Source organism: Lissotriton vulgaris, chromosome 3_1 (genome assembly GCF_964263255.1).
Source record: "Lissotriton vulgaris chromosome 3_1, aLisVul1.2, whole genome shotgun sequence".
NCBI classification, from domain to species: domain Eukaryota; kingdom Metazoa; phylum Chordata; class Amphibia; order Caudata; family Salamandridae; genus Lissotriton; species Lissotriton vulgaris.
The window spans coordinates 1,523,899,988-1,523,913,645 of record NC_141689.1 but is presented as its reverse complement, the minus strand read 5'-3'; the positions used below and the strand labels follow the sequence as shown (position 1 = coordinate 1,523,913,645).

Below are 13,658 nucleotides of genomic sequence, written 5' to 3'. Positions count from 1 at the left end.
TGAAGGGACTGAGTAGGTTTCTGGAAGATAGATATATAGCAAGGCAGTTGAATCGTAGGAATTTCAGTATCTTGGAGAAGAAACAAAGTTGTGATAGTAGATGGTAGATAAAGGGTTAGCTGTGGGACTTTTTTGTAGGGGTGATATAACAGCCACTGTGAAACTTTGTGCATAAGTTCCAGGTAGGAGGGAGTGATAAAATAGATTGTAGACAGAAAAACACCTTGGAAGAAAGAGCCTTCTGGATGGAGGAGCTCAAAAGGTGGGCATGTTGGTTTCTTGCTTTTGAACATATAGATAAACTCTGCAGGTGAAGTAGTAGAACACCGAGAGAGAGCAATTAAGTGCATTTGGTGTTGTGGCGGAGAAGGAAAGAAAGGGAGGGTAGAAAGTTAAGTGGTGTGGGAGTCTCTGATACTGGTGATCTTGGCAGTGTGATGTACGGGCTGAGAATCGGAGTAAGTGATATGTGTGATTGCTGGGTAAATTAAATTGCAGAATGAATGTGACGGTGTTGTGAGTGAGTCTCAAGTATGAGATTATTTTGAAAGCAGGTGGGCTCGTCGTTGTCAAATGCTAGAGAAAGTGGTGCTCACAGAGTGTGCCCATGACAGTCCTCAACATTCAAGGAAGTGGCTGATGGTGGAAACTCTTCACCCACCCATGAACAGACAACTGTGCTCCCTCTCAAGGGCAGGTATACCTGGCATGGATCTTGGCTGGAGACTGAGCCTCCCGGGGTGGCCCACCCAAGTACCCTTCATGCTGACTCTAAAAGCCCAAAAGGTCTCTTCAAAGAGAGTGCAAAATATAAACATCTGCCTACGTGGCATTGGTATGCGTCTGCTTCAGGCAGGTTTGTATGTCTGGGTGCAAACTCTGTAACACAAAAATGTGATGTGGCAATGCAAATGACAAATATGTGAGCGCCCCTCATGGATAGTGTATTTTATACAAAATCTATATTACGGACGTTGTTGTGAGGGCACTTCCATAATATCAGTTTGCAAATCTCATACAAAAAACACTCCAAATCTGTATTTTCCACACAAGAAGGTCGTAATTTATTATTATACGGTCGCCATAGAGCTCACATTGGGAACTGGCTAGCATAAGTTAGACAGGCCAGGCAGTGGGCCCCAATGGTCATTTCATACAACAGTATTGACTGGTGTGTGAAATTCAAGTCATTTCCTTTTGCGTAATTACGTCATCTTTTGAGAAAATGACGAGACACAAGGAACACATTTTGCACAAAACAAATGCGAAAACCACGATTGCTGCAAACTACAGCCACTCACTTGCTGGTTGTTTCCATTGTTCCCGCACTCCTGTGCTGTCATTTCCGGTGAACTGAGGCATAAATACACTTTGTGGCATAATGGCATAATTTCATGAATTTTGCGTAACAAGACGTGAAATCCGCTAATTAGTCAGGCAGGGCTGCTCAATAGAGGTGAAGCAGATCTATGATCTAATGTACTTCAAATAATGAAGGAAGTCAGTAAGAATGGCACAGCTGAGGTGTCTAAGACGGAAATCGCTCCAAACAAAGGATAAAACAGAAATAAACTGTGGAAGAAAATAGCGCCTACCTTTGTTCCTGGTAACCCTGGCAACCCAGGCTCTCCCTGAGGGCCAAGGAACCCCGGTTCGCCCTTAAAAAGATAAACACAAAAGGTATTAATTCAATTTAAAATAGTACAGTACAGTGCTATAAAAAGAACTTTCTTCTGACAGGTCCTGACCTGCGAATGATTGTGTCTGCTCTGCCCATCGACAGAATAATAAGCGAATACTCCCACATCAAATATTATAACAGACATTCAGCTTTTACATGCCACATTCATTCGTATAGTGTAAAAGAGACCCCGGGCTTTTGTCCCAACAAATTCTAAATATAACCTTTGCACAAAAGAAGCATGATTTTTTTCATATAACATTTTTACATTAAGTAGCCAATCTATGAAATAGCTTGTTTTAGAATATACGCACATTTTTACGTTTAGCATGTAAATGCCCTGTTCTTGATTTGGGCGCAAACTATTGCGAAAGTTTCTCTACTCCCGATTTGGGCACAAACTGGAGCTTGTGCTCTAATCGTTTTCAACTTGTACATTAATACCACTCTTTTTCTCTGCACAAATGTTGTCAGGTAAAACTTTGGAGATTTATGACGGGGAAACACTGTACATTCTGGGTTCTGTGGCTCGCAACGCGGGAAAATAAGCGGTTTTACTGCTTAGACCCCAATTCCAAGGTGTGGAATTCAGTTTGTGCGGCAATATAGCACCTGTTTAATAGTGCACTGGATCATATTGGCATTTACCAGGTCTGGTGTTACCCCCAAATTAACGGGAAACTTGGACTGAGGTCAATAGCATACATTAAGTAATCCTAGGATTATGAAAATGTGTGCAAGTCCCTAATGCATGTGATTCCATTTTCAGGGGCGGCTCTAGGCTCATGGCGGCCTTGGGCAGGGAGCGTAGGTAGGGGGCCCCGGAAGAGGGGGTCCAGGCTGGGCGGAGCGCGGAGGCCAGTGAAGAAGGGGGGGTCTGGGTGTTTGGAAGTGGAACAGAGCTGGAGGCCACCAAATCCCTGCCAGGGGCTGTCACGCAAATATGTATCCATCCTCAGAGGATTATTATATTAAGGATATATATTGGCGTGGTGGCCCCTGGGGTTTGGTGGCCCTGTGCAGGTGCACAGCTTGCACATGCCTAAGGCCGCCCCTGCCATTTTGCACGAGTCATAGCTTTATTTACAAGAATTAGCAAAATTGTAATAATGTAGAATATATGTATATGAAGCTCTCGCCTTTTTCCTAGAATTCATATGTGAACCCCTATTTTGTCCATGAAATTCACTGTCTACAGAACTCTTACATCGTAGACTACGCAACGGTGGTGGTGATGGTGGAGGTGAATGAGTTTGTGTTAAGCAGAAGAAAACGGTGAATGCCAGCTACTGCCAATCAGTGATAGTTGGGTGAATTTCTGTCCAAACACAAGTTGAAACCATCGCTGTTAGTGGCAGTCCTTATCTCCTGCATGTCTCAGCGACATGTACTGCAGGAAGGAACAACAATTCCCAAAACCGGATTAGCATGCAGGCAAAAACAAAACACAGCAACCAGCGGGAAAAGGTAAGGAAAGAGGAATAGAGAACTTAAAAAAGAGATAGTAGAAAGACAATCAGAGGGAGGCGGAAGAGATGGATGGATGGATGGATGGATGGATGGATGGAAGGATGGATGGGTGAATGGATGGATGGATGGATGGATTGATGGATCGATGGATGGATAGAGAGGCAAGAAGACAGTAAGAGAGAGGGAGGGAAAGAAAGAGAAGTGAAGCACGGAGCAACGAGAGTAAAAGAGATAAAACGATAGAAATGGAGACACAGACTAATGGGGAAACAGAGAGAGACTCTGAGAGAGGCAGAGAGAGGCAGCTTGAGAAAAGTAGTGAGGGAATGACAGAGAAAAGGCAGTGAGAGAGGGGGAGGGGGAGGGAGTGGAAGAGTTTAGATGGCTGGAAGGAAGACAACACAAGAGAGGAGAAATAATACAATTGAGGAAAAAAACAATAACATAAAATTAAACTGGGGACGAAGGAAGGTAAATTAAATTGAACACTTTGTGGTTGTCGCTGTTAGTGGCCATGTTACAACATCGGGCACATCAAAAACGTGACGTATTTGAGAGTATTACCCACACTACACGTGAGAGTTCAGAGTTGAAGACTACGTTCGGGCGCAGCTGCACGTTGTCATTTACTGAAGGGGGCCCGCGCTCAACGGCTCAGAACGTTCCAGCACCCCATCCAGCGCGCGCCGCCGCCAAGCCCAGTCACCTGCAAGCAGTTGGGACGCTTTTACTCGAGCTGCTTCAGTAATTACAGGGCGAGTGCAAGGCTGCGAACACGTAACCTAATATTTTTTCCCCCCTCCAGTGGTTAAAAAGACTCAGAAATATCTTTCAGTGCATTGCCATCATTTCCAGAAACTGGATTTCATTAACGTCGATATTACTAGGTCAAGAGGCAGCATTGTTTTTTCATAACACTAGGGATAATTCTCGCCGTATTACATTTCTTCACGTCTCGAAATGTGATGTGGATTTGACTGAAACGAGCTACCGCGATACCGTGCACCACGTATAGTGTTTTAAACCCAACTTAATATCTCATTCCAAAGGAGACGGCGAGGCTTCCAAAAGAAACAAGTACTGGCCAAGCTCATAGTCCTGCGTTTAATGTGCTACCGCAAGCAGAGTTCCGGTATTACGACAAGACATGCAGAAAGAAGCTAGCAGGAGTGGACAGTGAATGCTGTAGTTGAGATGTAGTGCCTCGTGTAGTTCACAGCAAGCCCTCAATGAAGAGTGGAAGGATACAACCAAATAGCCAATGACATTACATGAGAGATGTATACCACAAAGGGCTGAATCAAATCATGATTGACAAATCTCAAGCCAACGGCTGAAAGAGGCTGGACAAAGAAAGCCAATTACTGAAAGGCTGGTCAAAGAAAACCAATTGCTGAAAGGGGTGGGCTCAAAGCCTCTCTATGTATTGATAACACATATATATCTGACAACTGTGTTTCCAAAAATCCAGACCCAAAGAATGCCTTAAAAACACTTTACAGGCATGTACTGTTATAGGTGCTGGGGTCCCAGAGTGTTGGTTTCTGTTATTTCCAATAAATGTGCAAATACTACTTACCAATAGGAAAATCAATCTCATATAATTTTCTGTCAGCGGCACAGTTAATTATCATTAACATTGATATTCTTTACAATGCTCTATGTTCTATTTGGTTGGAATACCACAAGCTAGTGCTTGCATTGGTTCTACGCTACATTGTAGTACACGAAATCTGACTAACTTAACATTTGTACACCGGGGTAAAAGGCAGGATATAGGTTTCTGGGCCAACATTTATGATGTAAGAGAATCTGTAGCTTTGTAGCTGGGCTTCCATATCTTATCAGTGCCTTATAGACAGTCCAGGACACTGCTGTTGTCGGGGGGAATCACTCTTAGCAGGGTCTAGAAAACATTGCCAACATGGTTGAGCACACTTTTATGTTCGAATTTTCCTCAGATGATGGCCTCTGCCTGATGATAATATAGCCTCTAATCGCCCTTTTGAACTTTAAAGACACAACTGACTCATTTGTACAGAATTCCGGAAAAGAGGTCAGTTTATCATCAGTATGAATGATACTATTAAACACATCGAAATACACTGGACAAGCACTCAGATCACCTAAATATATTAACTGCAGTGTTGACCAACACAAACATGTCAGTGATACTCTGCATCTCTCTAGACCAGTGTATGTCAGTCTATTGAGAACAAAAATGTCAACCTACAAAATTATTGTGATCAGAGTATTGATTACCATAATATTATGAAGGTAGGTATACTTAGGTCAATATAGATTTACTAATCTTCACTCCATTCCTTCAGGACAATACGATAACATTCCAGAAACAGTAAAGAAGATATGCCTGCCTGGGCAAACAGACATTTCCTTTCATATGATTAAGCTCAAAGGGCATTATTGCAAATAGAATCACTCATCTGGTCAGACTATACTTCATGCGCAGTCAAGTACAGAAATCAGTATCATTAAACATTATCAACCTGGTCTGTTCCCTTCCTATGTAATGTCTGCAGTGCCAGGAGATCTTTAAATCTCTGACTCTGGAAATATTGGGAGGTTGAACTGAGAGGGCTGTTCTTCATGGAGATGTTGGTACAAAGGTCCTACTAGTTTTCTGCACTTGTGGCATGTCTGGCAGCACCTTTTGAGCACTATGCAGCTCGAAGGTAAAGACAACTGATTTGCTTTTTATTTGCTATTTTATTTGTTATTTGAAATAACACACATTTGAGATTACTGATTCATCCTTTGTCCTGTACTCCCCATGTGGCAAACCTCAACCCTCAATGTCAGCCAAAACATTATGCAAAGGCTTAGGAAATCAGGGGGCCAAATATTACACCCAGTTTACACATGCATTATGAATACCTTTTCTCCCATAAACCTATTTTCCCATGTCTAACCGACAATATGTTAATTGATTAGATTCAAGTAAAGACCCTTCCTGCATTCAGAAGATGCATAGTATTGTTAAAGGTGGTGGTTGTAGAAAAGCTCTGCTAAAAAAAATGACTAGCAAGGCTCTATCTCAGAAAGGACTATCACAACTGACCGCAAAGCACCCTGGGTGCCAATTAGACTTACTTTCAAAACTCTTCAAAACACAATGATAGCACATACTTTCTTACTGGATGGTCACAGAGTAGTACCCGACCTTGGGTATGTGTTTATATTTCCGTAGTCAGATCAAAATACAAGCCTAAGGCTACCAGATTGCTCCGTGTTGTCTGGTCCAGCTTCTTCCAATCCAGTAGTCTGTCCTTCTACAAACCACAGTAATCTGAAAAATGCAATCTAGTTGAAGTGAACTCCACTCCCAGATTTATGTCAGATGATGTTCTGAGGAGGATATTCTACTACCACACCCAGTGGGCTTCTTATTACGGTCCTTGCAGTAGTCTCCCATTGTGGTCTGTTTCCAAAGGCACATGAAAGAAAGCAGCAGTGCTGGTCTGGTACAGCCAGTAACGTGTGCAGCCTTAAAGTTATACATTTTGGGCTTCCATAATTGTTTTGACTAAATGAATTGAATAAGTAACAATTTGATTTTATGTTGGTTGAGTCAATCAATCTATCCAGTATTTGTAAAGCGTGAACTACTCATCCCTACGGGTCTCAAGGCTCTGGGGTCCGTCGTGGAAATTAAGTGAGTTATCGCCCAGTCACCTGATGCTGAGCTGAGCTACTGCCGAAGTCAGGGATCAAACCGTGAGCCCTGTGCTTCAAAGTCAGCTGCCCTGGACTCTGCGCCACACCTCTCCACTAGTTGAGTGTGCTTCTGCTTCAACCTAGCCTCTCATGATCTTGGTGAGAACTGTTCTTGGCAATGAGATATACTTTAAATGTGTCTGTGAATCCATCTACCATGTATTTTTGGAACATTTAAAAGGAAGGTGGTGAATCGGCTTACTTGAGTGCCTGGCATTACATTGTTTATCGATTTAAAGTCAAATTAAGAAAGCCATGGTTTCCGAAACTTTAAGGCCCCCAAGTGGGTCTTATTACCATCTTCATAGAATGTGCCAAGTGGCACCTGAAAAGAAGACATCGATTTCTAGGGGCTCGGCTATATGACCTGAAGAGGCGATCAATGCACAATGTCTCTCCACCTTTAGCCCGCTAGCTGGTGTATCATTACCATGTGACTTCATCAGCAGTCAGGCCAGAACAAGAGCAGCTTTACCGGATTACCGCCTAACACATTTGTTGTAATAATGATACTGTTTCCTCTCAGGGCTGCCAACCTTTCTAATGAGTGGCTTTTGAAATGATCATGGGTATCAGAAAATCAACAAGGACATAACCAGAGATCTCTGCTCGAAAATACATTCTTGTCGAAAGCAAGACTGGGTCTAACTACAGCTCTCATTCCTGGGAATGAGGAGCAATGGCTGCCGCTACGGTCCATCATATTCCGCCAATTACAAGTTGTGTTTTCTGTGAAAGATAAATATAGCTTGTTTCACCTAAAATTGATAGCAACTTGCAAAAAAAGCCTCCCAGAGCCTCAATCTTAACCTCCATCACTGGAACAAATACAAGTTACAACCCAACAATCCGCCATATCTTCTGGCCTTGCGGTCAAAATAAGCAAGGAAGATTACAAAATGAACTCTCTACAAGCCAGGGAGGAATCTGAGAGTCAGTTTAAATGAAAGAGGACTCTGCAAACAGATGATTTAAATGTAATGTGGTTAGTTGTAGGGATAAGCTCAGCTGCCACAGTGCTCTGCAATATAAAGATTTGAATTTCCAAGAATAAAAAATCTGGGTTGTGTTCAATTAATCATTTGTCATTCAGTGAAAATGAACTCAGCACATGCACCACCTTTTCTCTCGTTTACATTTATCACCAGCGTAATTGTGCACTTCCCTTAGATGCCTCTTAATAACAAGGATTTTGGTTCTCCTTTTAAGGTGACACTGGGAAACCATTCATCTTTTCTCCTGCCTTTTTCTCCCATGTTTCCAATAACACCCACTCCACTAACCACAGGCTTTTATATAGGCAGTTAGCCCTGACAAGAGAGGGGGGTGGGGTTATATTACTAGTTCTTTGAGACTGGTGAACAGAAGTGAAAGAACGATAAATATTGGCAGCTGAATATTCTAATTCAGAATACTGTAAACGGAGCACATACGATTTATGGTGGCTTGGTGGTATAAATGTTAAGCCTAAATTTAGGAGCCTTTTAAACAAGCTAGTAGGTTTTAAATTTCAGGTCACCAATTGTTCTACACTGATGGCAGATGCAAATCCCAGCTGGCCGACACAGGAGAGCCGGTAGCCAAGGTCCAGTCGAAGTTCCGACACCAGTGGGGAGATGCACACCTGAGTGAAATGACCATCATCAGTGATGCAAATGACATTAAACAGATGATGATGAAAATTAGATCAAATTAGCCACGGGAGTGAGAAGATAAAGAGCCTCTAAACTTTCATCTATGTTTTGAGAAGGTTTACTTGATTGCAGAGAATAACCCACCACATTTAAACAGTTTAATTGCTCTGTGTTCATCTGCCTTTATAGGCGTGCGTAATAAAAAAAATTGCACCTAGCCTTCTTTGCAAACGGACAATTCCAAATCTTGTGAGAGAAATTTCCAACCAAACATTTTTTTTTTGCAAGAACATTTTCTGGCAAAATTTTGTTTATGTGTTGGAGTTTAACTCCTTGAGAATCTACAGTTGGAGTTTTTACCCCTTCAAATGTTTATTTTATAATCTTGAAAAGTGTTGAAAAACTGCACAGGCCCCAGTCCCCATCTGGGGACTGGGGACCGACGGTGCTCAGACCAATCAAAATGCTGCATTGCAGCGTTGTGATTGGCTTAAGGGGGCCTGGGTGCTTCCTGGTTCTGGGACTGCAGAGACGCGGAGTAGAGACCCTGCCGGTGGAAGAGGTTAGTGGTATTTTTTGTGTGTATTTTGTTCCCCCCTCGCCGTACACCCGCCCCTCCACCCTCATTCCCTGCCAGACACTACTAGCTGTCAAAATATCATGGACAAAATATTGACTACTATAATACTGTGAATATATCTTCCATGTACAAGGAGGTGGAGTTAATAACAGTAAATTTACACTTTACCTATATATGCCTACCTTCACAAAATAGTGGTAGTCAATAATTTGACCAAAATATTTTGTCATGTTGTTATTTTTGTATATAGAAAGAAGACATTGACATTAAAACACTACTTTTTTTCAAGTATCTTTGGTAAAGAAAGGTACCCCGACTGCACTCTTAAAAACAGACCAAATGGTCGAGGTCTACACCAGTTCACTCCTCATGACCCAGTGGCGTAGCAAAGGGGTAAGGCAAGGGGTGCGGTCTGCCCTGGGCAGCACCAGTTTTGGGGCAGCGGCCTCCCCCAGCTCTTACCTGCGGCCGTCGTGGCGGGCAAATGCAGGAATCGCCACCCTCTGCTCTTACAGGTGCCCCTCATGGAGCAGCAAACGCAGGGACCGCCACAGGCGGCAAATGGTCTGACCACGCCACTGTTTTAACCCTCGGTATGTGCGCCCATAGTGCGCTCTTCATGGGCGCTCACTAACCATGTGCCACATTCTAACAAGTGTGCAATAGGTTCCCCAGAAGCCCTCTTTGCTCCTAACTCGGTAATATGGCACAGGGGGTTGTGCAAAGGCAATCCTGCATTTGCCTGGGGTCACACATTACTGGGGCTGGGAGGGGGGAAATGTGCTCTCCAACTGTGATTGTCATAGAATATGTTACTTAAGGGTCTGTGGTTCTTTCTATAAATAAGAGAGCAAAAAGAGGACACCTATGCCCACTGCACTCCCACAAAACAACCACGAACCAGATTCTGATGTACAATCAAAGAGGAAGACAGTCACTCAAAAAATGCTATTTCTCTGCATCATCTTAAATAAACTGCATTTAATATAAATATTGAGTGCAAAATTTCCATGTGACTTTTCAGAATGCAAAATAGTTTTCATTCCAAAACTAAGTACAATAGTGCCAGGCTAATTCTGACGTGAAACAGCATGAATTACACAAATCTATAGTCCTGTGGATAAGAAGGTGACTATATGGTTCTTCATTACTGAGCAGCAAAAGCAGGGCACAGAAGACAACCATTAGCTCCTCCCTTTCCGGTCCGTGGTTTCTCCACTCCACGGGTCGTACACAGACACAACTCCATCATACAGAGGTTGAAGTTTTATTTACCTTGATGCCAGGAAGTCCAGGAAGGCCAGGAAGCCCTGGTTCGCCCTACACAGGAAAATCACAGAACATTACAGATTGATCTTCACTTCCGGGTAGCAGCGTCACGGGGGAGGGAGGAGTGGGGCGGAACACATCACATGGCAGGAAGGAGCACGAGGCTAGGGGCTGCATGCGCAAATATCAATTGAAAAACAAGCGAGTAGCAGCAAACCATGTACAATACAGATCGCTTATGTTGATGTAGGGTGAATAAAAGTCCTTAAAAAATACAGATCCGACGACAATTATCACCTTCTTAACTGAGGATACAGTGAAGCCCACAAGTGATTTAGTGATTGCTGGCATGTGTGCTTTACAACAGCCAGGAACTGGAAAATGTATTCCCATGAGGACTAGATGCCAGCAGGACTGCTGAGTCTACCTTCCTAGTGAGTAATGCCAACCACATGCATGTGTTTTTCATTGCTTGTTTCGAGGGCAGTCATCCATGTAACATTAACCACCAATCATTAAAAAGTCAGGAACAGTGGTTCAAGAGCGCAATGTATTTCAGGTCGAACATTTTCAAATTATGTTTAGCAGTCGGTCTTTGCTGAACTCCGGCCAATTGAAGGAAGTATTTGTACTTGTGCTAATACCACAGGTTCCCTGTAGAAGGGGGTGGGTTGTTAGAGATTCATCAGTCTAGGAGAATCAAACATGAGAGGTGGTGCATAGATGACATGTAGACTTCTCCCACAATTTATTCATTTGGCTTGCACAGGAGAGATTGCGCGTGAACGCACGCACACACACACACACACATTCCCTCCCAAAACATACCTATTATTATGAGGACCGGCCATTGACAGTAATGAGGTGTGTACCTACTTTTCTAACTCTGCGCGAACTTTAATGGTAGGGTAGGTTATAAAACGGATCAAGGCAAAGAAAGCTGCACGTTTCGTTTTTTGATACACTCGCTCGAAAGTACCTAAACACACTACCAAGACCAGTTCTCCTAATAACACACCGGTCCTCACAAAATGAGGACCGGTACAGGCTTCAAAGAGTGTGGGGTATAAATGCACACACACACACGTATACACACATGTATACACACACACACACACACTATTTGTGGTCCAGTCTTGGCAAAGACCTGGCAAGGATGTACGGGCAATAATGCATATAGAAATATCACTGTGCACAGGCCCACAGGTGCACCTAAAACTCAAGGTAGCATTTGTTGACTTACTGAAGTTCAAAAACACAATACAGAAGCAGTATGCACCACAGACATGCCACGGCTGACCCATCCACTACCTCGCCACCAACATGTCCAGTATTTAAAACCATGACCCTGGCCGCACAGCGGATAGGCGATTGCATGTTCGAAAAATACGTCTGGTCCCTGGGCTGAAGGTGACAGTTGCATTGTTGCCCCTGGTCCATCATTTAGCGTACCATCTGTTATAAAATGGTGGGCAGTCCTCGAAGAACATGCAGACAAGTGTGCTGTGATTGGCCCAAGCACTGCTCCATCAAACATTAACTTTCTCAAGTTGTAGCTCAACAAAGTTCAGGGCATCTGATCAATGCTAAATATCAACTAGCACTTTCTTTAACTGCCCCTTAAAACCCACTACTTCGATTTTAGACTTAGCTATCTATATACGGGATAAACAATTTTTAGATGCATGTTTCAATGAGAAACTCGTCTAACAACAAAATAATAGTGTCTGTGCTGCCACGCCTTTAACGTGGACACATTTCTCGAAAAAAAGGAAATCTAGTGGAAAGTATTGCCTTGCATCTGGGTTGCCACGTGATAGTGCAATTTTAACTTTTTCTTCTTGTTAAACTGGCATGCCGGAGACAGTCTTTGAAATTCTGCTCTTAGAATAAATGCTCCAGCAGAGAGCATGTCATATTTTCATTAAGTGGCACCTGACTCTTCCGAACAGACATTTTGAAAGACAATACAGCCCTATTGGAGCAGCTGTGCCTCTGACTGTAGCATCTCAATAGGTTTTCATTGAACTAATAACCGAGTTTGTTGTCTTAAAAGTACTTTATGGCTGACCAATATGAAAATATGAGCTTGGAACCATGTCTTCTCGTAAGAGGGCCCTCAAGGGGCCTGAAATGCAGCAAAGACTGTTTATAAATAGGCCCAACCAGCTCCGTTTATTAATATGTAAAGTACAGGAGACAAAATGGAGGATGCTGGTTACAGACAAGGCGAATATTTGTACGTGTACGACGATTCGGACCTTTGAGCATATTATGCAGCGTTTATTGAATTGTTTCATTTTAATCCCACAAATCAACGCTCTTGGATAAAGTGATTTAGGATAAAAACACTTCAATGGCTAAAAGAAGAGAAGGTTGAGAAATGTTCCTACAAGGTACAAGAGCTTGTTGGCTTAAAAATGGCGGCCATTACTCCATCACTGCAGTTGGTGTTGTTTGAAAGAGTTGTGCTGTCTCCTATTGGAACGGGCATAACCAGGTTAAAGTTGCAGCACTCGAAGGCCACTCTCTATCTGGTATTGAACCTCAGGCTTATTTAATTGTGCATCACCATTGATTAACTATGCACCGTGTTATACATGATGTGGGTCATTGTATTTTAGCTGTGGGGTTTGATTATTTTACCTTGGACTAAGCAGTTTTGCATTGGTTTGCAAACAATGTTATTCATGGCGTGTGTCTCTAGATCAACTTCGTTAACTTTTCCTGCTAACAGAAACAACAGTTTAAAGAAAATACACTTCCATTTAATAAGCGGCTGGAAGGAGCCTGTTTCATGCATTGTCCACTCCTGCCTTTTCTGATTTGCACCACTTTGGGTAAAACCGTTTTTGGGCCTTGAGAGACACATTTTTAGTTTCTCGCAAAAAAGCAGGTGACGAAAGCCAGCACCATTTTGTTGAAAGATGCTACCGCTAATAGCTTTATTAGAGGCTCCATCAACACATTCAGGGTATGGCAGTCTTTTGCCATGCAAAGGGCATAAGTAGAAGGAGGAGTTGAGGAAAGAGTTTTCACTGGAAGTATTGAGATAAAAAGTGCTGCATATTTACATTCAAGAATATTTTATGGATTCCTACCTCCTGAAGCCTGATCTGCTGAGCCATCATTGGGTCCAGATTTCACAGTTTGTACAATTTTACTTAATCAAGTGCAAACTACAAGCCATGTGATATCTTGTTTTCATTTCTGAAACTGAAACCACTTGTTTTACACAGTCAAACATAAACACGTCCCATCTCAAGGGAAGCACAAAGTAGTCTACAGA

General features: G+C 42.7%; 1 protein-coding gene across 1 annotated transcript in view; it reads right to left on the bottom strand.

The window, feature by feature from the left end:
• Positions 1–13,658, bottom strand: part of COL25A1 (collagen type XXV alpha 1 chain) — a 314,902-nt gene that overhangs the window by 120,671 nt on the left and 180,573 nt on the right. Inside the window, exons 13-14 of the mRNA XM_086962004.1 lie at positions 10,376–10,420; positions 1,596–1,658 (exon numbers count right to left, since the gene is read on the bottom strand). Coding sequence (XP_086818130.1) covers positions 1,596–1,658; positions 10,376–10,420 — 108 coding nt within the window. The remainder of the gene's footprint in view (positions 1–1,595; positions 1,659–10,375; positions 10,421–13,658) is intronic.